Source organism: Megascapheus bottae, chromosome 12 (genome assembly GCF_031878675.1).
Source record: "Megascapheus bottae isolate mThoBot1 chromosome 12, mThoBot2.hap1, whole genome shotgun sequence".
Taxonomy (NCBI): domain Eukaryota; kingdom Metazoa; phylum Chordata; class Mammalia; order Rodentia; family Geomyidae; genus Megascapheus; species Megascapheus bottae.
In genome coordinates, this window is record NC_143520.1 from 460,715 (window position 1) to 486,050 (window position 25,336).

General features: G+C 35.0%; 1 protein-coding gene across 1 annotated transcript in view; it reads right to left on the reverse strand.

The window, feature by feature from the left end:
• Fsip2 (fibrous sheath interacting protein 2) overlaps nucleotides 1-25,336 on the reverse strand; it is an 80,422-nt gene that overhangs the window by 28,258 nt on the left and 26,828 nt on the right. The window contains exons 13-16 of the mRNA XM_090342500.1: nucleotides 23,701-23,770; nucleotides 20,707-20,764; nucleotides 19,060-19,096; nucleotides 1,005-9,885 (exon numbers count right to left, since the gene is read on the reverse strand). Of these exons, the coding sequence (XP_090198626.1) occupies nucleotides 1,005-9,885; nucleotides 19,060-19,096; nucleotides 20,707-20,764; nucleotides 23,701-23,770 (9,046 nt within the window). The remainder of the gene's footprint in view (nucleotides 1-1,004; nucleotides 9,886-19,059; nucleotides 19,097-20,706; nucleotides 20,765-23,700; nucleotides 23,771-25,336) is intronic.

Consider the following 25,336-nt stretch of genomic DNA (forward strand, 5'->3'; position numbering starts at 1 on the left):
TTAATGTACTATGTTATCTCTCATCTCTTTTGCTATCCCTTGATTATCTCATATTGTTACAGCATCTTACTTTGTTATCTGATTTAGTGGATATATTTGTATTTGGTTATTTGAAATTGGATAGGGAAGGGGGAAAACAAGATGAGGAGTGGGGGTGGGGGGGAGAGAAATGGGGACCAAGACATGAGAAAGGGTATCAATGTACGTGAATTAATGCACCTTCTATCTGGCAAATATCATGTAACCCTTCTATTAATTACAATAAAAAATATATGAAAAACAGAAAGTGATTGTAGCTAAAATAAAGGTAAGGTCTTTATTCTTTTCTTATTTGCAAAGATGAAAATCTAATTGTATTCATACCATCATTGGGATGGTTTTGAACCATGATCCTCAGATCTTAGCCTCCTGAGTAGCTAAGATTACAGGTGTGAGTCAATGCATCTGGCTCCCAAATAAGAGAGTTTTATGACAGCTAGACTTTAGGTTTACACGATTTTTGAAGTAAAATACACAAAAATTCAAAACATGTTTGGACCTAAGTGTATCAAATTAAGAATATACAGGCTGTACTATTATAATTTTGTCTATTATTTGTTGAATAAGCTTCCTGATACTTTTTTTCACAGTAAACTAATAAAAAAAGATAATAAAAACAACCATGCTAACAAACACAAAAAAAGTGTGGCAACTCCAGAAAGGTTAGTGTAAATTATGGCAGAATCAGAGATAAATACTTTTAAGACACTTTACAACCATGCCATTGTCCAAATATGTATATATAAAAACAACTATAAATCTTGATATTCAGACCATAAACATGCTTAACTTTTAAAAAATCAATTTTGTTACCATGAGTGACTAAAAAGCAATAGTCATCCTACTTCTATGGCTGTGTCTAGCAAAAGATAAGAAATATATTCTTGGAAAAGAAATCTTTTAAGCATATCTTTTGCCATTTCCCTACATTATATTGGCTTTTAAATAAGTTCTATCATGCTTACCTTTAGTTTTGAAGTTTTTCAAATATGTGACCACAGATGTAGTGACGTGGCGTGCTACCAAATGAATTTCATTTGGACCCAGTTCATGGTCAGCAAAACCAATGACTTCAACTTCTTTCAAGGTCTTAATTTTTATACTTGGGTTCTTCTTTTGCCATTTTTGCAACAAAGAACAATCCTTCCTCAAGGCTTCTGGGTAGTTGCTTTCTTCTCCCGGTATACAGCTGAATGGCTGATACCATAGTCTATGAAAGTTTTTCTCTTCCTTCTTTCCCCCTCGGGACATGAAATATGGTTTCATTGATTCCATGCTTTTATCTGTGCAATGTTGATATGGAAAACCAGAGCTTGACAGCACAGTATTGACGATGTTTTCTGCTGCTAAACAGATTCGGAGTGGAGAAACTGTGGTCTGAATTTCATTTGCTTCAACCATTGGTTTTAGGGTCTCATAGTGAAATACTTTCGGGTTTCCACCTTTTTCTATGTCTATGAATGACATGGCTTGTCTTAAAGCTTCATCCGTGGAGTCATTCACTTTCTTAAACAGTTTTTGTAAGACACTGCCTTCAGGGAGTGCATTAATGGCTGCATCACTATGTCCAAAGTCCGTATTCCTGAGGTGGTAGTGCTGTAATTTGTTTGTTAAACATGATGCCATAGTTTTTGAATTATGTCTTTCCATTGACCCTGAGCTTTGAACTGTCTCTGGTATGTAGGAACTATAATATGAGTGTGAACTTGAGGAAAGACCGTATTTTTTCTCTGCATCTTCCTCTGAATTAAACACAAAACCAGATCCATTTCTTGCTGCAGGATTATTCCCCAAACTAACAGTGTTTGGCCTTGATGAAGGTTTTTTCATTTTAGATGCAAATTCAATCTGATTCACAATGTAAACATTTTCATTTCTGGGAAAGAAACTTTTAGTTGGAAGGTTTTTGATCAATGCCTTGTGAAAATTAATACATTGTTCTATTAAAGTGCCAATGATCTCACTGGCTACAGTATTCTCTTTCAATATGCTAACTGAAGAAGGTTCCATTTGGGTTATTTCTTTGTCTAGCTTATTCTTGATCATACTAAGCATGTCCCTGACAATATCAACAGAGTATGTAAGTAAATCGGAATGGAATGAATGAACCTCTAGGAGGGTATTCTGTATGCTTTCCTTGCAAATATTACTTGAATTGGATACATCAGAAAGCTTCTTCAGTGGTTGTAATTTTGGCAACTGTTTTTTACCTAATAGTCTCTGTTGGATTTGAGATAGATTTTCTATAGGCATTCTCACTATATCAGAAAACTCATATTTAGAGATCTGCTTAAATTGCAAGTCCACAAATGACTCTAACATGTTTAATACACTTTCAACAATCTCTTCCACAATTTGGTTTCCAGAGCTCTTTATGGAACAGATTGGTAAACTGCTGGGGCTTTGCATGTGTGGAAACTCACGCTTTCCTTTAGCAGTAAGGTGTTCTTGCCGATTTGTTAGAGTTTCTTTGCTCTCTTGACTGGACATCTGGGACAAAAAACAGAGCTGTAATTTTTCAAATAGCATTTCCACAATTTCCTTACCAAATTTATTAATTTGTACTTCCATGTCTTCAACTCTGGTGGAACAATCCTTGACCTGATTATGCAACCTGCTGGTGCAATCCTCAAGAACTGGCAAATGTAAAATTGAAAGAGCAGATTCTAAGTCCTTTGCTGTTGTTGAAATTTTCTTCAAAATATTTTCAGCTATTATCAATAGTTTAACCTTTTCATTTTCCATATCATTTGTTTCCATTTGCCATCTGTCAAACATTTTTTTAAGTATACCTTCCTTGGGAAAAATCTGTTCTAGCTGTGAAGAAACGTTTTCTAAGTAAAAACACGCTTGCTCTTTGGCAGAAGACCTTGTGTTCTGTGAACATTTGAGAGCATCCAGAGAAGAGAGTTTTATTGGATAAGCCAAACTGTGATTACTTGTCCAATACAATTCTTGCAAAACTGTGTTAATTATTTTACTGGCTTCTGTGATTTGATCAGATGGCAATGTTTGCATTTTTGCCATTGCTCTAATTTCTGTCACCTTTTCAAGTTCTTTTAGAATTGTTTCCAAAATTACACTTATTATATCCTTGGCATACATTATCAATTCCAAGGTGGGCAGTTTTGTCTTCAGTAAGTGCTGGGAGTCTCCTGTTGTTAGAATGGGGGGCGGCCCCGGGGCAGCCTTACACTCACCATCAGTCAGAGTCTTCTCTCTGCTAGCCAACTTCATCTTGGTTTTGACCTTGCCACCACTTGGTCCTGTGTGGGTTTTTGTTTTAAATTTTGACAAAGAGGTGACTTTTGCTTTTGCTTTCAAGTTTGTCTTAAAACCTAGCTTAGGGCTTCCCTTAGGACTAACTTTGAGAGTATGTGCTCTAACAAATTGCAAGTCATTTGAGCAAGCTTCAGGGGAGAAAGTCTCTTCCACATGCCATGAGATAAAATTTGTTATCTTATTGGAAACCATTTGGACTACATCTTTTCCTACTTGCACTGGCAAATTTTGCAAAAAAGGATCTTCTAAAAGAGAATCACTGTTACTGTCTGCCTGTGTTTGTGGTATTCCATATCTGGGACATTTACTTCTTTTTGCTTCTTTATTTTCTCTAAAACCTGTGTGTGTCACTGGTGACATATCATGGTCTTCAGGAATTTCTAGTTCTCCTGTTATTGTAGCATTTTTATAAACCGTTGTCATAACAAGGGAGTACACTTCCCCCAGAACACTTTCCACTATATCTCTTGCTACATTGGAAACATGTGCTTGGACGGAATGTTTTTGTATTGTATCTGATGTTTTAATTTTAGAGTTAGGTGAAATGTGAGAGGTTTCATTTAATGCAGGCAAACATCCCATAACCTCCATGGCTCGCTGATCCAATATACACAAAATTTGTTTGATTGCACTGAGCAATTCAGTTTTCTCTTTTTGTCTTGATTCTTTCTTTCTCATAAATATTTCTTCCAAAACAATTTTCTGGCTATCCAGTTCTACTGTCTTTTGTGTTAGATGCAGTGGGCAGTTGAACACTGGCATTGTGCTGGTTTTATCCTTTTCTGAGTGTCCTAGAACTATTTCATTTGATGCACTTAGTGGTAAAAAATGAAGATTTTCTTTTGAGAGCAAGCTCATCTCCTTTGTAGATCTCCTATTACATAAAATATTTAAGATATTTCCAATGGTTTCACTCACCATAATATTTTCTTGAAATAAAATGCTGTCTGGATATTGGTTCATGTTTTGGATTTTGAAGTCAAAGTCACTTTTAATACGCTTCAGAATGGCACGGGCAAGGATGTTAGCATGATCCATCAGGTGAGCTTGTGATAAATGAATTGTGGTTGCAGGCATTTCCTTGTTACTGGCAAATGTGGACTCTGAAAGCCCTTGTTTAAGAAGGCTTTTGGTTGCTGGTATTTTCTGCATATTTATTGCAGATTCTATTTGGCTTGACTCATGAAAAATGCTGTCATCTTGTTTAAAGCTTTTTAATTCAAGGCTGACAAATGACTTTTCTTTAGGCAGCATAACAGGAGTAGTTAACAGACCTATTCTTTTGGCAGCAAAAGATTGTAAATGATTAAAAATAGCTTCTGTAATGATGTTAGCATTTTCCTCATATGGGTCAACAACAGATCCCTTGGTGCAATTTTTCTCCTCTGTAGCTATTTGATTATAGTCAGAAAAAGCAGTTTCCTTTCTTCTGGAATACAGAGAATGCTCGCCTTTTTCTTCATCTTTTAACTCCATAGACAGAGAAGGTGGGTCTTCTGTTTTTGGAAGCAAACCACAAAAAGTTAATCTTGGGGCATCAGGAAGCTTTGTATTGATAATAACTGTGATAGCAGAACTGAGGTGCTGGAGAACACTATCTACTATATCATCAGATAGCAAAATGACATCTGATTTAGGAACTGAAAATGTAGGAATACACTTGTTTTCACCCTCCATTAGTAATTCAGAGTTTCCTCCTTCCTGTTTGAAAGCTGTGCTACATTTCAGAGTGGGTGTGACTGAGGAGACATTACTTTGAGTATGGATTTTTTCACAAATGTTGTACAAGGTACATTCAGTAGTATCTTGCATTTGAAAGCAAAGTGTTTTTCGATATTCAGTATTGTCCAATAGTTTTCCAGTAACCTTCTTTTGCAGATATGAATCATTCTCTTTATCAGAGATGGGTGTTGCACACTTGCTCTGACAGGATACAAAATCTAGCACTGTGTTAACAACCTGACTCGCAATGTTTTCAGAAACCACAACACTCTGATCCAAGGAAGGATTTTCCCGTTCTTTATCTAACTCATGCTTGATTCCCTGTAAAATTTTCTTGGCTACTTGTGTTGCATAAATATTTAATTTGGATAAAGAAAGTTGGCAAAATAAGTTTGACTTCTCATGATCCATGAAACAACAGGGAAATTGCTCATTTGAGTATGAGTCTTTGTCTGATAATGCTTTGCTCAAGGCAGACTTATCCTGATGAGTAAGTAAAGTTACTGGGACTGAGAAGTTGACTTGGGGAAAAAAGAGAGAATTTACTTTGGATGTAGCAAAACTTTCTAAATTTGTTATTATTGCTTTTACAATATCTTCACCTACATTTCTGGAAGTTTGTCTGTCAACATTAAATCTAGGCTCAAGAGTGCATGGATTGTTGTTCAACATGGTGACAGAGGAACTCTTTCTATAGCGATGCTCATGAAAAGAAACATTTGCTGAAAAAGTGATGGCCTCACGCCTTCTTTTGCTTATATTTCTTTCTAAGATGGCAGCAGAACAAAGTTTATGAAACACAGTTTTAACAACATCATTTGCCACAATGTGTACATCTGTGTCAGACACTAAAGGACTTAGCAATTCATCCACAAATGGGACAGATGCTTTAGCAGTTGGCTCTTGAACACTGTGAGGCATGGCACTCAAACGAGAATGGGAGAAAGAAAGTTCATTCAGTTGACTGATTAAAGTGTTTTGAAAAATTTCATTCAAAATATTTCTTATAATGGGAACAATTGGAGATTTATGTTGTTTTTTGAACTTCACTTCAATTTTGTTTAAAGTTCTTTTTAGAACCTGTTGTTGAGGAGAATCTGTTTTAGTTTCCTCTCTTAGTGCTGTTCTTTCTCCAGTGCCTTCTTCTTCTGTATGGGGATCATCTTCAAAAAATGAATCTGATTCTGCTCCTCCAGGAAGAAAATTTCCATAAACTGGCTGGTAGCCAGTACCTCTATTTTCAGTTTCATTATGCACATCTGAGGAAGATACTGCATCTAAAATTAAATTAACTATATTCATGAATGTCTGTGTCTCAAGTGGATTGTTTACACCTGTACTTAAATCTGGTGAGTTCTCATTTAATTCTGTTTGAATAGATTTCAAAATAGCACTTGATATCTTCTTTGAATGGGCATATAAAGAATGCTGCAATAATTCTTCAGGTGTAGCTTTCATAGAATTGTTATGTGCTGATTCTGAGTTGGTTTTACTGCCTTTTTTCTTGTCATCAGGAGTAGTGTTGTGAGTTTCCAGATTCCCGCTTGTGAACCCTTCCAGTTTAGCAAAAACTGTACTAAGAATGTCTGAAGCAACAAATTTCAGTTTATTTTGGTGCAGTTCTTTTGATACGCTTGCAGTGGCTTCCACCACAGTCACGTTTTTTACCTTGCTTTTAATCACCTCTTTGCTATCCTTCTTCACCATCTTGGAAAGTATGCCAGAGATTATGCTGGTGCATTTCGCCATTTCATTAATAATTGAGCCTAGTGATAAGTTGTCAATGTCTAATGGTTCTGAGGCAGCCTTACACTCTGAACTTGGAACAGTAGCATTTGTGTCAATGCTACATAATTTTGTAATAATATATTCTAGAATTGTCTTGGAGATGAGCTGAACATTGGATTGCAATGCAGCAGTCGTTTGATGATCCTTGTGTTTTTTCTCTCTGTCTTGTTGACCACATGGAGCTTGAGAATCAGGATGGGTATCCATGAGTTTGCTTAACATTTCATGGAGTGTTTCCCCAATTGTGTCCAACACTTGTAAATTGGTGTTCTCTTTAGGGTCTTTCTCATTGATGATGCTGTGGAGAATGCAAGGCTTAGCCAAATACTGATGAAAAGCTTTCTTGTCCTGTGTACTGTGCAATATGTTTTGTTTATCGTCATCAAAGCCACTTGAAGTTTCAGATGCTGTAATATGTAAAGAGAATGGAGCACCTCTTTGATCTTCATTTTCACTTGATAGCATTTCCCAAATCCAACTCAGTAATGGACTTGTTGTGGTGTCATCACTGAGATTTGTTTCTTGTGCCTCTAACTTTTTATCAGAATCAGCAAAAATCCCTTTACTTGCAAGTGGTTTGGCATGATTAACCTTGCTTGATTCCACTTCATTCTGGATAGCATTCAAAACAATGTTTACTATTTTAGTTGTATAAGTGATAAGTTGAGATTTGAATGAAGATTTCTCAGTAGATGAAGGTTTTGTGTCCAGTTGTAATTTTTGACAAACAAATGATTTCAACTTATTAAAAATCACATTAATGATATTTTCAGTAATGCCACCTACATATTGAGGTTCATTTTCTTCTGATCTTAACCAAGAAGGCTTTGAAGAATCTGCATTGACTGAAGATAAATATTTCATTTTCTTTTCACTGTCAAACCATATGTTTAGTGGCTGCTTATTTGGTATTTCCTTGACTTCGTGGAAAATATCACAGCTATCCAGAAAAGTTGGGTGAGCTGAGGATGGATTGGTACTTTTACTGGTAGGGGAAGTGTATACTAATGACTTATGAAGTATATTTAACACAGAATCTATTATTTCTCCAGCCACATCATTAATTTCTGACATAGAAACCATCTGCTCTGTGCTCTCTTGATGTGGCAATCCTTGAGATTCTTCTGAATCAAAAACTGAAACTTTTTTGCTAAATTTATTTTCCACATGATCAGGAGTAACACAAGAAATATCCTTGAGCATGTCTGTTAAAATACATTTAACTAGGTTTCCTGAAGTCTTTACAATTTGATGTTTTTGATCTTGGCTGAAAAGTGAATTGTCTTTTTTCAAAAATGGCTTTTCCTTTAAAATGTCTTCATCACTATCCCATTCAGGAAATGCATATTTTCCCTCAGAGGCAGTCTTGGAAGATGGTTTTCTCTTTTTCATGTATTCAACAGAATTACTTTCCTTAATATACCAAGGATTAGGAACAGGTTCTTGTGAGCTTGCTTTTTCTTCATTGAAGGATGACTCAAGTACGTTTTTCACCATGTTGTCTATTTCTTCATTTTCATCATCTGAATAAAGGACCATGCCTGGAACGTTAACAAGTGGGAGTCGTTTTCTGGGCTTAGTAGTTGAAGACAAAGTAGAGCTAGTACGTCTGTACTTTTCTTCAGTGTCAGTATACCGTTGTCTACCTTGTCTCTGCCTTTGACAAATACCAGCTTTTTCTGGATCCTGATGAAGCTGAGTCAGGATTTCATCGAGTAACTGAAGGAGTACTACTGTCTCTTCAGATGCAATGAGTCTATCATTATTAAGTTCAGTTTGTACATAGCCTAGTATAGTACTAATTGCTTCTTCTATATAACCAACCAAAGAGGGCCTAGAGAAAATATTTGATATTAAATTTTGTATTTCTTCTTTAACCATTAAATTAGCTTCCACATCAGGTTCAGAACTGGATTTCTTTTTGATAGCTTTTGAGTGATCTTTATATGTTGAGTCTACCCTTTGTTGTTGATAGGCAAACTTAGTTGTGTCTTCTTGTAGAGATTCACTTTTCTTATAGGATGCAATGGCCAACAGTTTTTCTAAAATTGCATGCACCATATCCTCTGCAATATCACGCATGGGTTCTACATTAAAAGACAATGACTCTGCTGAAGGCTTTCCACTTATTGATGTGAAATATTCCCCAGTCGTGGATGAACTGGTTTCAATGTTCACTGACAAATCTTCTTGTGAAAATATCTGAAAACACTTTTTCTCAACAGCAGTTTCTAGCTTCTCAAGCATATTTTCCACAATCTCAGAAGCTATAGAGCAGACATCAACATTGGAGAGAACGTCTTCTTTATCAGTCTCCTCAGGATCCACAAAAACTTCAGCAGTGACAGAAGAAAGAGAGGGAAGGGCCTGAGTTAAGTCTGACATTAGTTCCTGAAAGATACTTTCTAAAATCATTTGAGTTTCCCCTTTCAAGTGACATTTAAAGTTAACAAAAACATTCTTTAAGTTCTTCATCTCATTCGTAGCTTTTGCTTTCCCATGACAGATCACTGAAGTCTCAAAATTTTCTGTTTCTGTAGTAGCATCTTTAGAGGTTTTTGTGCCTGTGTCAAGTGGTATGAAAAGGTGACTATCAGATTTACTAGTTCTGAGCTTTGGGATTGGATATACAATGCTGGCTCTGTTATATGTGACCTGGGAGGCTATAGATTGTCTTTCATTTTGTTCTGTTTTCTCTACCAGTCTTTGACTTTGTTCTGTTTTCTCCATCATTATTTTTTCTACTTGGGTAGAAGGTAGTTTTGAAGACCTGGTCGGTCTTTTCACTGACATGTCACCATCAAATGTACAAGGCTCTGGGTGAAATGGTTTGAATACAGAGGAAGTGAAGCGTCTGTACATGAACTCTTCACTGCATGTGCTACAGAAACTTGAACTATCTGAAGACAAGTCGGAGTCATCAGACACTGGGTATCTACTATGTTTCAGTCTTTCTTCATATTTTGTGATGGCAGGGTATAATATACTAGTCACTGTAGCCACCACCCATGTCATTATATTGTGAATTATACTATTCAGTTCTTCAGAGGACACCTGAAAAGGGGAAAGAAGGAATAAAAAAGAAATTACATAATTGTTTATTCTATTATCTGGAGATATGAAAACCACATGTAGTTTTTCATATTAAATATTCCACACTCAGAATACCATCATGTTTTATAAAGAAAACATTATAATGACTCTATATAGAATTTCAGGTTAAAATTAAGATTGTCTTTATTCTGCAGAACAGAAAAATAATTTTTATATAAGCTTTAACTTTAGTCACAGTTTCAGAATTTTTTGAATTAAAAATATCTCACAATTCTTAGCTAGGATAAATGACCTCCTAAAAAGTTGCCATATTGCTATGTGAGCATATTCCATGCAAATATTTCATCAAGAGGGATGCTGATATCCATAATCCTGGTAATTAAAGAAAATTGAATTATTTTTAAATATTTCCCTCAAAGGGATGTAGTAAAAAATAAAACTATGTGCCTTCTAACACATCTAGAATCTAGCTATTATATGAGCATTGAAAGAAAATCATCATCATATCCTTTTCCTGCTACAAGGTGAATCTGTGATCTGTATGAACAGAATGACTATCAAGACTTATATAAAAGGCAATCATAAAATGTGCTGGACTCTGATCTTTCATACTGGTGATCTTAGCTATTAAAGAGGCTGAGAAGTAGAGTATCATGGTTTAAAAGTCTGCTCTGACAGAGGAGTCTATGAGACTCCATTTTCAGACTGTACTACGTATGTGGCTAAAATGGTAGAGTATCAGCGAAACAAGTTAGCCAAATATGTACTAGGTGCCGAGTTCAAAATTCAGTGTTGAAAAAAAGTAAGCAACAAAAACTAATGTAGCATTGACAGGAAATAGGTTTCTTTCAGGCAAAGTATCAGCATAAATAGTGTAGATAGAAAAGATGACCAGAGATGATTCAGTGACAAACAAATTTAAAGTAGAAAATAGGATACAAAATACAATGGTGACTCAAAGATCTAGAAAGACTTACATAAGGGTAGTAAAATTAAATATCTTTTTGTTTGGATCATAAGTAGAAGGCCAGAGTCGTAGATGAATTACCTTCTCTTTAGACAAATATTTCTCTCCTTATAAATTGTATTCAGCATATATACACTGTATATTTACAGGATTAAATGTTTTACTGCAATTATATTTTGAACTTATATAAGTTATTTTGCTCAAAACTAATAGTATATTTAAAAATTATTAGAATGTAAGATATATAGGCTCCAAATAAAACAAATGGTAGGGGCCAAGAGTTTGGTCTAGTGGTAGAGTACTTGCCTAGCATGCACAAAGACCTTGGGTTTGATTCTTTGTACTACATACATAGAAAAAAGAATCCAGAAAGTGATGCTATGGCTCAAGTAGTAGAGCTCTAGCTTGGAGAAAACAACAACAACAAAATAAAACAAGGATAGTGCTCAGGCCCTGATCCCAACCCCAAGACCGGCAGAAAAAAGAAAAGAAAAAAGAAAAAAAGAAATGGCAGCAAAGGTGGAAGACAGAGATGGAAGGGCCAGAGTAAAAATATATGCTATTTAAACTTAAAATATGGTACAAGCTATACTGAAATTATTTATGCATCACAATCATATTTTTTTTGCCAGTCCTGGGCAAGTGCTAGAGCTCTAGCACTTGAGCTTCAGCACCACTTCTGGCTTGTTTTTCTATGTATGTGGGGTACCGAGGAATCAAACCTGGGTCTTCGTGCATGCTAGGCAAGCACTCTACCACTGGGCCAAACTCCCCGCCCCCACAGCCATATTTTAAAGTAACTTAACAACTATGTAGCACACAGATAACAGAGCTTATAGGAAACACTAAAAGGTATTTTATTTAGCTAATGCTCCAAAAGTATATTTTTCACTGATTTTAGAAATAAAAGCTATTTAGAGGTTGATAAATTACTTTGTGATGACAGATGTAAAATATGTTTGAAATAATTGTCTTGGGGAAAAAGACCAATTCTGGGACAATTAAGCATCTGTGACAGTACCCTCAGACAAACTGTCAAGCTCTTTTGGAATGGATGGATACATCAACTGATACAATGGATTGGGGAATGGGCCTCACAGGAAGAACTCAGGTCAAGAAAGATTTGTGGTTTTTTCATATTGGTAGAGTTGTGATACACCACTACACCAAAAGTCAGAAACCACACAAAAACTCATTTAACACCACCTGTTGTGAGAATACAGAGATTAAGAGGGCACAGGTCATAAAACCGAAACCACAAAATGTTTATCAAATGATTAAAATTCCAAAAGAAACTGGATAATACCACACCCTCAGAGACGATCAATCACATAATTAATGAAAGAATGACAGCAGAGTGGGAAAAGCATAATATATGGATCACAAAGGAATAGTGGTAATATTGTTCAACAAATTTTAGAATGGAATTTAGAAACACAAACATTTACAGAATAGAAACAAATATATAGATGAAGAACTTCATTGCTGACCAGCATATACAAATGAATGACTTAAGTAATGTTAAAGAGGATGCAGTTAAACAGCTGGAAGAGTTGAGGAAGATACAAACAAATAAGTAGGCATGAAATAGAAATCTTGCAAAAAGAAAAAAAAAACACCTGAAACTGAAGTCGCACAGATGACAAACTAGAAAGCCTGCCTAGAAGACTATGGACAACATGAGGGATAGAAATTGGAGGTTTTAAACATAGAGGATACAGTAAACATACAGTAACAATAGTAGAAAAGTAAAATGATCAAAGAACTAGGAAAGGAAACTGTAAGCTTCAAGATTCTATTTAAAGGACAAATTTATGAATAATGTGGATACTTGAACAAGAAGACACAATAGGTAAAGATGTAGAAAACACTTTTAGCAAAGGAATAATAGAAAACTTCCTGAATCTTGAAAAAGAGAAGCTTATCTCAGCTTTTAGGATATTCAAAAGATCAGAGGAAGAATTTGTCCACGATATACAGTGAAAACAATAAGCATAGAGGACAGAAATATCCATTAGAACAACAGCAGAACCCTCAACAGAAAGTTTAAAACCAAAGAAGGCTTGGAAAGATGTATTTCAGTGACTGAAAATTAATAGCTACCAAAACAGAATACCTTTCACTGTGAATCTTTCATTTATAACAGAATTGCAAATAAAAACATTCCATGATAAACCAAAAACAAATCAATTTATTACCACTAGATTAGTACTACAAGAGATAAATTCTCCATGTGGAAATGTAATTCAATGTAAATCTGTACAAGGTGACAAAAACAAATTGCAGCATATATGTAGACAATTATAGAATGAACTTGGGATGTTTTAACACACACACACACACACACACACACACATACTCATAGACACACACACACAAAACAAATGGCAGTTACTGCTACATCCATTTTAACACTATGGATGGATTCCATTCCCCATTTAAAAGAAAATGAACAGCTGGCTCAAAAGGTAAACCTCAACTTTTTGTTGTTTGTAACAAAAACAACTATCTTACAAGAATAAATACCAGTGTAGGGTTAAAAAGATAGAAAAAGACTGCCAAACCAAAGGACTTCTGTCAGTGTATTCAAACCTGTATCCAGAGGAAAAACTTCAGGTCAAAATTATTCAGAAGAGGCAGAGAAAGTCACTTCATGTTAAGAAATAATTCCACCAAAAGGCTGGAAGTTTGGCCTAGTGGTAAGAGTGCTAGCTTATAATACATGAAGACCCAGCTTCAATTCTTCGGTACCATGTATATAGAAAAAAGCTGGAAATGGTGCTGCGGTGGTTCAAGTGGGAGGGCTCTAGCCTTGAGAAAGCCCCATGACAGTACTCAAGCCCAGAGTTCAAGGCCCAGGACTGGCAAAAAAAAAGACATATTTACTTTGTGCAGGTAAATACTTATTTTGTGCAAACTAAATTATTAGTTTGTGAGACTTGATCTCTGGGCCTAGACCTCTCACTTGTTTTTTGTACTCTCTGCTGAATGATAAGTGGGTTACAGAAGAAGGAGAAGAAATCATGTAGAGGGTAGAACTTAATAAGGTAAATGAAAGGTTATATATTATATGCTTATATCAACAAGATAAAGAAATTTCAAATTAATAACATAATGATGCACATTAAACGTCTTTAAAATGTGAATAAACTAAACCCAACACTACCAGAAGAAATAATATATAACGATTAGGGCAGGAGTCAATAAAATATAGACTTGTATAACAAACAAAATAAAAAGTAGCTTCTTTGAAAAGATAAAACTAAAATTTCTTTAGATAACTTGATTAAAAGGAGAAAGAAAATGACACGAATAAAATCAGAGATGTAAATGAGGATAATATCACAAATGCAATCAAAATATTGGGAGGCTATATGTTACTTAACTCCTCAACCTATCAATATTCCATTTAATGACTAGATATTCCATTTAATGACATTGAAAGAGTAATAATCTACCAACTGACATGCTGAATTTAAGCTTCTTGGAAATCGACTTAACAGACTTAAAAAACTCAAATAAAAATTTAAAAAAAAAAGATCATCCAGAATAAAAGAGGAGAAAGGCAGGAAACTAGAGCAAGAAGGAAAAGTTGAAACATTATGTAGCAACTAAACCAGCATTACAGAAAATTCTCAAAGATGTTCTACACATTGAAAACCAACACAAACATGATATTGACAAAGAAATGGCACCTAAAAATCATATCAGCTAAGTACCATAAGAACTATCAATGAAAGCTTTTAAAAATGGCAGGAACTAGTAAATATTTTTCAATCCTAACTCTCAATATTAATGGGCTTAACTCTCCAAATAAACGGCATAGACTGTCTTATTAGATCAAAAAGCAAGATCCATCATTCTGCTGTCTTCAAGAGACACATCTTGCCCCCAAAAACAGATTTTTTGAAAGTGAGAGGTTGGAATAAAGTTTAAGAAATTTAACAGCCACCATAAACAGGCTGGAGTTGCCATGTTCATTATCAGACAAAATACACGTCAAGCTAAAATTAGTGAGAAAAGACAAAGAAGATCTTCACTAACCATACTACGGACAAAGGCCTCATATCTAAAATATATCAACAGCTCAAAAAATTGAATCACTCCACAACTAATCTCCAAAGCAACAACCATCCCATTAAAAGATGGGCAAAAGACTTAAAGAGAGTCTTCTCTGAAGAAGAAACAAAAATGGCCTATAGACACATGAAGAAATGCTCAACATCTCTGGCCATAAAAGAAATGCAAATCAAAACAACTCTAAGATTCCACCTCACTCCAGTTAGAATGGCCAGGATCAAGAAAACTAATAACAACAGATGCTGGTGGGGATGTGGCCAGGAGGGATCACTACTACACTGCTGGTGGGAGTGCAAACTCGTTCAACCACTATGGAAAGCAGTATGGCAGTTCCTCAAAAGACTAAACATAGAACTCCCCTATGACCCAGCAATTCCACTACTCGGCATTTACCCAATCATCCAGAAACAAGGACACACTAAATCCACTAGCACAACGATGTTCATTGCAGCACTATTTGCCAGATGCCCCTCAGCTGATAAGTGGATCAACAAGATGTAGTATTTTTACACACTGGAATTTGATGCTGCTGTTAGAAAGAACGACATCTCCCCATTTGTAAGTAAATGGAAAGACAGAAAAAATCATATTAAGTGAGGTAAGCCAGACTCAAAGGAACAGAGGCTCATTGGTTTCTTTCATTTGTCATAATCACTAGACACCTTGGGCTCTCCCTGCAGAGATTTACAATAGAACAAAACCTAATACACCAGGCCATATAGTATGATGCTAAATGAAAGGACCTCCAGGATATAGAAACAAAAGCCATACCATGAATGATTGTTGTCCTTAATATACTATGTTATCTCTCATCTCTTTTGCTGTCCCTTGGTTATCTCATATGTTAACAATATTATACCTTGCTATCTGATATGTTGTATATATACTTATTTGGTTATTAGAAGTCAGATAGGGAAGGGGGGAAACAAGATGAGGGTTGGGAGTCGGGGGAGGGAAATGGGGACCGAGACATGAGAAAGGGTATCAATGTTTGTGAAGTAATGCACCTTCTATCTGGTCTATATAATGTAATCTTTCTATTAATCACAATAAAATATATGAAAAATGAATAAAATGGAAAAAGAAATCAATGTATATCTATCATATAACATGAAGAAGAGGGAGTGAATTGTTGGGTAGGGGAGTAATGGAGAAAATATTGAAAGGGGAGCATTGATCAAGATGCATTGTATTCATAAACTGCTTTCTTCTATGGTAAATCCTTTGTAAAACTAGCTAAGATAATATTAATAAAAAATTTAAAGAAAAAAAAAGATCATCCAACAAAAAAAGCCCAGAACCCAGTGGTTACAGCACTGGATTTGATAACATCTCTAATGATGAATTAAAACCATACTCCTCAAACATTTTTCCTGAAACAGAAGTGGAAGGAACATGTAGTCATTCCATGACATTACATTTCACTTCTTCAAAAACCCAACAGAGACACAACCCAAAAGAAGAGTAAAGACCAATCTCTGATGAAAATAGATACTAAATTTCTCAACAAAATACTAACAAAATCCAGCAAGTAATCAGAAATATCTTATATCATGATCAAAATGGTTCTATTCCACTTATGCAAGACTGGTTTGAGAAAGGAAAATTAATAAGTAAAAACTGCCTTATAAACAGAATCAAGGATTTAAAAATATGAACATCTAATTTGGCAAACAAAATTCAACATCCTTTTCTATTAAAGCTAAGAAATTAAGAATAGAAAGAATGTATCTTTAAAATAATACAGGCCGTACATGATGTACCTATAGCTAACATTATACTAAGTGGAAAAAACTGAGACCAATTCCTCTAAACCCAGAAACAAGACACATGTATACACTAGAGTATGTGCATTTCTAGTAACAAGAAAAGAAATAAAATGGATCAAAACAGGGAAGAACTCCAATTATCTCAATTTGATATCCATATAATACCCTCAAGTCTGCATCTCAAACTTCTAGAGTTGATAAAGACATTCTGAAATTCAGTAGGATTAAAAAAAAACTATGCAGAAGGATAAGTTACACTAACAATGAACAGAAAAAGAGAGAAATCAGGAAAACAACTACATAATAGATGAAAAAGGTGAAGTATCCTGAAAAACAAACAAAACCCCAAACCTAAGAATAAGCTTAATTCAGAAGGTGAAAGAGCCCTGTGGTGAGAAAATAAGTTTGAAGAATTAATTAGAAAAGACATCAGAAGATGCAAAGATCTTTCATGTTCTTTGATGAGTAAAGTCAATATGAAAATGCCACGGCTGTCAAAGGAAATCTACAAATTAAATGCAATACACACTAAAATATCAATGACATTTTTCAGAAATAAAAAAATGGCCCTGCTACCCTCCTACATCATTCAGAATAGTCATCATCAAGAATAAAGACAGTTACATATACTAGCAAAGATGTGAGAGGAAATGGGACCCCAAAACACTGTGGGACTATAAATTAGTCCAATCGGTATCGAAGTTAGAATGAAGATTCCTCAAAAAAGATGAGCCAAAATACACTATGATGAAGTAGTGCAACTTTTGGGCATTTTACCAAGAGAATGTAATTCAGGATATAATGATGGCACCTGCACAGCCATGTTTACTGCAGTACTATTCGTAATACCCAAGTTATGGAAATAGCACAAATGTCCTAAGAGAAAAGATATATGTATGTGTGTGTATATCTATATAGAGACTGATATACACATATATACATATATATGTGCATATATAAATATACACATGTATATGTATGTACATATGCATACATACATATATATACATATTTCACATCTCTCAGATATACATCACATCCATACATATATATATATACTTATTTTGGGGGGAGATATATATCTGGAATATTGCCAAATTGAACCAAGTAAGCCCTTCTCAGAAAGTCAAAGGACATGTGTCCTTTTCTCTAAGATGGGGCTGATAGGCCTAAAATATAATCATATATGTGCACACATACACAGACATAACTGACTAAAGTTTGGTGCATTCATTATGTATTTCTATAGTTTGAGACTAATTGGGGCAATGAGCTCTAACCAGCCAAAAGAACAGAGAGGGGAATTGTGAGTGAAAGCAGTCATAATATGCAGAAACTAGGAGACTTGTTGAGACCCTTGAGGAATCATGGAGGGGAGGTGATGAAAATGAATGGTCAAGATATATTGTATACATAAACAAATCCCTATTGGACAACTATTTGAATAATAATATAAAACACTTGTATCTTATGTCATTGCTTTTTAATATCTTTATGCACAACCCTAAAATTTAATAGAGAAGATAATTATACTAAATTAAAAGACATATAAACTGAGATATCAAAATGCATTATTTTTATTATTACCAGATATGGTAACAATGGAACCTAAATTATTAGTCTTTGACTGGGTCTAGGAGAAAGCATTTGCAATTACAATGTAGAAAAGATGGACAATACAATACTATCTTTCTAGGTAAATGCAGTCTTATTTTTCAAAAATTTTCCACTATAGCCTTTAATCAAAACTGTTGTATATGCTATGTGGTCTATGATTTGAGCAGTGTACCTGTGAAAGGTCATGTCAAAAGTATGTGTTTTTCCAGATGACTTCTCTTTCTCCTGGCAGGTCTGCCTAGACCAGTCTTGGGTTTTATAAAACATACAATTTTATCTTTGTCTGTTTTAACCTTATTTCACAGAGGACCAAGCACCTTTATATGTGGTGTGAGATGATACAGCTTAGTGCCTATGAACACTGCACTGAGAAGGAACAATGCATCCTGACTCATCTACTAATGAATTCTCCTGTAAGGCCTGCAAAGCCATGAAGGATGATTTCCCATTATAGGCAGATATGTGGCATTTGATACTGCTTTTTGAAAGTTAGAGTCTAATGTTTTCACAATTTCTATCCCTGAGAAAGACATCTATCTGAAAGTAAAGTATCTTTTGGAATAACTTTAGATGAAAACAAAACCTAAGAACTAACTGAAAGTAAACTTCAAAGGGCAAGAAAAATAGACAAGATGGGTAAATATTAACACATGATCCCCATTTAGCCAATTCACTTCTTTCTCTACTGACATATTAGGAAGCAACTAATATGCTACTTTATGAACAGATTTTTTTACATACTTTTTCTTGCAAGCAACTTTGAAGAAGATTCTGTGGTCTGAAAGGCAAGAAAAGCTAATTAGTTAGAGATAGTGAAGTTATTAAATTATTTCCACAATTGAATCTGTTTTTCTTTTATTTCTGAGGGTTTCTGTACAGGAATCCCAAATGTAGATTAAACTTTATATTGTCTAAAGCTCTTATATCATGTTCTCCTTAGACACTGGCCTTTTTGTTCAGCAAGGTACTTTATTACTTTAAGAGACAGAACTGTAGCTCCTCCATTAGCAGAACTGACTATTATAGTTGGGACACAGTTAGCTATTCTTGCTTCATAGTCCTTTGTAGATTTGAAAGAAGGGAAGGAATAGGCTTTTCTCTGCTAGTAAGCATGGTACCACAGGCAGGCTCTGATTACACTTTTGGCTAAGGCTTCACTTATGCCATTTAGTTCCATGTACCTTCATCCATTTGCTTTATATCATAATGGGCAGAGTGTGTGATTACTCAATAATAATGGACTTAATAATAGATTTCTAGTGATGTACAATCTCAGTTTAAATGTATCTGTGTCCTGTGTATGACAATGTTCTTCCACTTGTTCTCAAGAGCTTTGACATCACAGAATAATAAAATAAAAATTTTAAAGAAACAAAAATAATTACAATAACTTAAGAATCAAATAATCAGAAAAAATTATGGAGTAAGGATCTGTATAAAATCATTCTTCCATAAAATCAATAGTTGGAATCAAAATTCTAGAATCATAATTTCCAGAATTCTGAAAATTAAGCATTTATTTCAGGACAGGTAAGCACAAATAATAATAGTAGTTTTAAATTAGATTATTTTTATCATTTCTTTTCCTTCCATGATGTCCTTGGCAAGCTATCTTGTAATCACAGTGGCATAATTATGGACATGATGGTATTTGCTGAACATTTGGGATTATTCTCTCCACGAATGTTTGAGAAATATGCTACCATTTATATGACTATCAGATCTGTGCTTACTTTTTTACCTAGGAACCTTGGTTCAGTAAAGTATCCTCGTACACTTCATTTGGTTTGATTTCTTTAAATGATGGCTGTATTGGATCTTCGTTATTTTTTCTTCTCAAGTTATCAAGAAATGGATGTAAATATTATTTAACCAATGTAAGTGATCACATAAGATAGAGAAATGAAAAGCTTTGGGGGCTTAAAAATATCTCTTCCAAATGTCTGAAGAACACATCATCACTGTTATTATTTGCACACTGTTATTTTCAGATGACATTACAAATGTCTTTCAGAAAGGAAATAAATTGCTATATTATATAAAAACTTTTATCACCTTTAAGAAGACAATATTTCCAGATCATAAAGAATAATAAACGATTCAGAGAGCAGAATAGAAAAATCTCCAGATCATCATCAATGACCCCAAGAAGAGAGGGATGAAGATCACGAATTCAGGGCAAGTATGAGATAAGAAGGTGAAAGGAAGACCTGAACTCATTCCCTCTGCAAAGTTAGCTTAGTTCTTTGTGATTGCAAAAAGGTTTCACTAAATCTAACTATAACTACCAAAAAGGGGCGGATTCCAGACAGTGTACTTGCTGAGAGTAACATTCTTATCTAATTATCAAAAAAAACATTCAGAATTACACATTGCTTAAATACTTACAAATGTGTGAAAACAGATGAAGAAACAACACGGGAGCCGGTGTTCTGAGGATGAATTCCTAAAAAGAAAATTATAATTAGTGTCCATCCTTAGCAACTTGTCAAAGTTGCAATACACACACCAATATTTTTTGTTGTCACAGCCTTGTATACAGGCTCTTATGGACTCTCCATAGTAAAATCTTAAAATTCTTGGTGAGGCAAAATGCCTGGCATACTGTATACAGGTTTGGAATTGGGAAGGTAAGGGAGAAATGAGATGATTGGGAGGGTATGGATGGCTACAAGTGACGGAAAGAGTGGAAACTGGAAATAAATGAAAATCTTAGTCATATAAATATGCTCTGGACTAAAACAAGTGTGATAGTAATTATAACCATTTCAGAATCCACCTTGTTAATTCTAATTTTTCTAAAATAATAAATAAGCACCAAATATATATATAAAAGGCAAAAGACATGTTTTACAGATATGTTATGCAGATATGTGTGTTTTCAGTTCTGCAGGGACAGTAACTATCCAAGCCAGAGTATGGTGACATCACCTGGGCATCGCTCTTCGTAAACTTTTTGGGGGGCTCATGGGGTTTGAACTCTGGGCCTGGGCGCTGTCCCTTGAGCCAAGCCCCACTTCTTTTCTAGAGGTTAATTAGAGGTAAGAGTCTCAGGTTCTTTTGTGCTTGATCCTCATACCTCAGCCTCCAGATTAGCTAGGATCACAGGTGTGAGCAATCTTGACAGGTTCTTCACAAACATTTCTGTAAAATGCTACTTTCATACTTCCACCCCCCCATATCTCTCTCTCTCTCTCTCTCTCTTTCTGCAGAATTGATAAGGAAGCTAGTAGGTTTGAATTCATCTGCATCCCATGAGCTTGCTGGTAAGTGCCAGTTGGCACAGGCCTGTGGAATATATGGACTAAACTCGGACACTGAAAGGTGTAGAGAGAGAGTTGAGTGAGGGAATTAACAAGTGGCAGAATTCTCTGGTTCAGTGAGGCTAGCCTGTGTAGGAAATTAAGCAGAATACACTACATCACAGAAACCACTACAAGACAAAAGAGTGGCAAGAAAAAGAATACCCTGATATTGATCACACTTCCAAGTAGAAAATTTTGGCAACAAGGATGTGCATGGTGACTGAAAAGGCAAGTCAAGTTAAAGGTACAGCACTACAGGATCTTACTTGGGAACCCCCTTACCTGCACAGAGAACAAGCGTCTATAAATTGGTGGCACTTGGGTGACAGAGAATGCTACTAGTGAAGGAAAGCAAGGAAAGTGGAAAGATTGAGAGCCTGGACTGTAAATAGAACTATATGTCTCTCTTCCTTCAATGTGGAACTAGCATGTGGCTCAGAGTGGTTACATTTCGGACAAGCTAAGACTCCACATTGGCTGCCCCATTAAACTTTGAGTTCTGATTTTAAAAAGGGGACAAAGACAAAAACACTGAGACAGAGGACAATGAAGAAAATACCCACTCGTTCTTTTTGTCTTTGTCTTTTATATGGTTTGTATTTTTAAAATTGGATTGTGTTAAGGACATACTAATTCCACTAGCACAATGATGTTCATTGCAGCACTGTTTACCATAGCAAAGATATGGAACCAACCTAGATGTCCCTCAGTTGATGAGTGGATCAACTAGATGTGGTATTTGTACACAATGGAATTCTATGCTGCTGTCAGAAAGAATGACATTTCACCATTTGTAAGGAAATGGAAAGACTTAGAAAAGATCATATTAAGTGAAGTAAGCCAGTCTCAAAGGAACATAGGCTCAATGGTTTCCCTCATTTGTCACAATCAGTAGAATCCTTGGGCTCTCCTAGCAGAGACTTGCAATAGAGCAAAACCTAGATACATAAGGTCATATTGTATGATGCTAAATGAAAGGACCTCTAGGATATAGAAACATAAGCCATATAATGAGTGATTGTTGTCCTTAATGTACTATGTTATCTTTCATCTCTTTTGCTGTCCCTTGGTTATCTCATATTGTTACAGTATCTCACTTTGTTATCTGATATATTGGATATATTTGTATTTGGTTATTTGAAATTGGATAGGGAGGGGGAAAAACAAGATGCGGGGTAGGGGTTGGGGGGAGGGAAATGGGGACCAAGACATGAGAAAGGGTATCAATGTATGTGAAGTAATGCACCTTCTATCTGGCAAATATAATGTAACCCTCCTATTAATTACAATAAAAATATATGGAAAAAATATATATATGAAAAATTGGATTGTTTTTATCTTTAATTGTACAAAGGAGTTGCCATTTAACACAACAGTTGCTTTCTCTACATTTACTTTCTTTTGAGTTCTGCTTTATTCCTTTTTTGCAGTCATAACACCCAAGGTCACTGCTGATTTTCAACTGCATCTCTTGTTTTACTTCCATTTTCTGTCTGCAATTGGGGTTCTTTTCTCTATATAGTCTCTTGTCTGCAGTATGTATTTTTAGCAGGTAGCAGGTTGTTATTTGGTTTAATTTACTTCTTTCTCTTTTCTCAGTACAACTTTTCTGCATATTTTTTTCTGCTTTCTGGTTAGCCCCCTTTATTAACTTTAGTTGCTTTCCTTTCCAATCTTCTAACATGATACACATTGCAGTACTCATTACTGTACCATTTTCCTATCTTCTGGCAACTCTATTTTCATGGAAAGTACTTACAGACCCTGAATGTTTCTAATCTAAGCTTCTTCGTTCCTATGTGGATTAAAGGTGCTTCTTGAATGCCCCTAGATTACCTTGGCCTTGTCTTTCTGGGCCCTCTAGCTTTTATAATTTCTTTATTGTTTTTCTAATAGTATTAACTTTTTTTCCTATGATGATGTCAACCAGCTTTAAATGAATAAATAAGGGCTTCTACCCTTTGCATGTTCAGTATTGATCACTGGCCACAGCATGAAGTGGGAAAGTAGAAAATGTTGAGTTGAGAAAATGAGTTTAAATAGTGTTGTTTACTCAGTAATTGCTACTAAGGCTGACCTGTATCACCGACGTAACTTGATTTCTTGCTTCGTCTTCCATTACCATTAACATCACCATTTGCCTCCTTCTGTAAATGTAAGAATATAGCCCACTATTTGGAAAAAATTAAGTATCAACCATCATTTTCATATTTTAAATGCAGAAATCTAGAACTAGAACCATGGCACAAGCTGTAGGGCACAAGCAACATTTCAGGTATTGAGCTCAACCTCCCGTACTGGCACAAAAATAAAAAATATCTACCTGACATATTGTGTATGTGTTTATTTGAAATAGGGGAGGGAAAGGTGGAAAACAAATGGGAGGAGGGAGACTGGTACAAAAGCATGAGAAGGTATATCAATGTGTAAGATGTAATGCACCTACCACCTGGTGACTGTAACTGTATCCCCTTTATACATTACCGTGACAATAAAAATAAGAATCAGACTCCAGTAATATATTCAATTACCTTATATAATTGCAACCCCTTTGTTTATCACATTTACAATAACAATAAACACTTTCAAAAATAAATAAATGAATAAATCAGATGGATAAATACAGCACTGAAATTTACCATTTTGAAACGTGTGTTAATTTAAATGTGTTAACTTCAGTATATTAATGTTGCATATATTATTGACATGCTTAAAACATATCTATTATGAAAGGTATCCATAAAACTAACCACACAGTTGATAATTTTTTAAGACTTCAATATTCATCACAAGTTTATAGTTAATCTAAGATTCACTTCAGTAAAATGCTATCCAAAGGAGAAGAATGAGGAGGATCCAGTCTGGGTCTGGAGAAATCCATATACTTCCTTATATTTTCTTTCCTTTCTTTCTCTCCTCTCTGTGTCTTTCTCTTACCTTCTCTCTCCTCTCTCCCTCTGTCTTTTACTATAGCAATAAAAATAGTGTAACGGACTTAGAATGTTTTTCTCCAAGGAAATCCACTAGAAGCAACACTAGGTTGAAGGCTCTTCATGAGGACAACCTCTTATTTAGTACATTCTAAATTTTCAGGCTCAGAAGATAAGCATATGTTTCATAAAAATCAAATAGTTTTAGTAGTCAAGATACAGTGGACCACCTCTTTTGTATCCATAAGGAATAGAAAAAAATACTGTTACTCACATTCCTACACATCAGGCAAGGCCATCATTTACATGCAGATTCCCTTAAAGAAGCTGTCTCACGCTGTTCTGTTACCAAATGCCTGCACCATAGAATTCACTAGAAACTCAGTTACCTATCTGAGAATGCACTACTTTTGAAATAAAATTAATCACTTCAGTAAGAAGAATAGTGTGTCTTTGTAACGAAAACTTTAATAGAAAAAAAGTGTGCAGAGAAGTGCAAACTGGAAAACAGGTTCTTTCCATACATGCATAATTTTGTAGACATTTTCAGAAGCCAGACTTGCTTTGAAAAGAAAATCCATTGTAATGCATGTCTCATTTCCCCTGGATCAAAATCCTGAAACAGGTACCTTGGTATATTTTCTGACAATAATAGGTCTCATATAGTGTTCCACAATACAGTAACTTAAAATTTTATAATTTAAAAACAAATTAAAATATAATCACTTAACACTCTTTTTCTTATTATAAATTAGTACCTTTTAATACTTGGCAACCCATTTG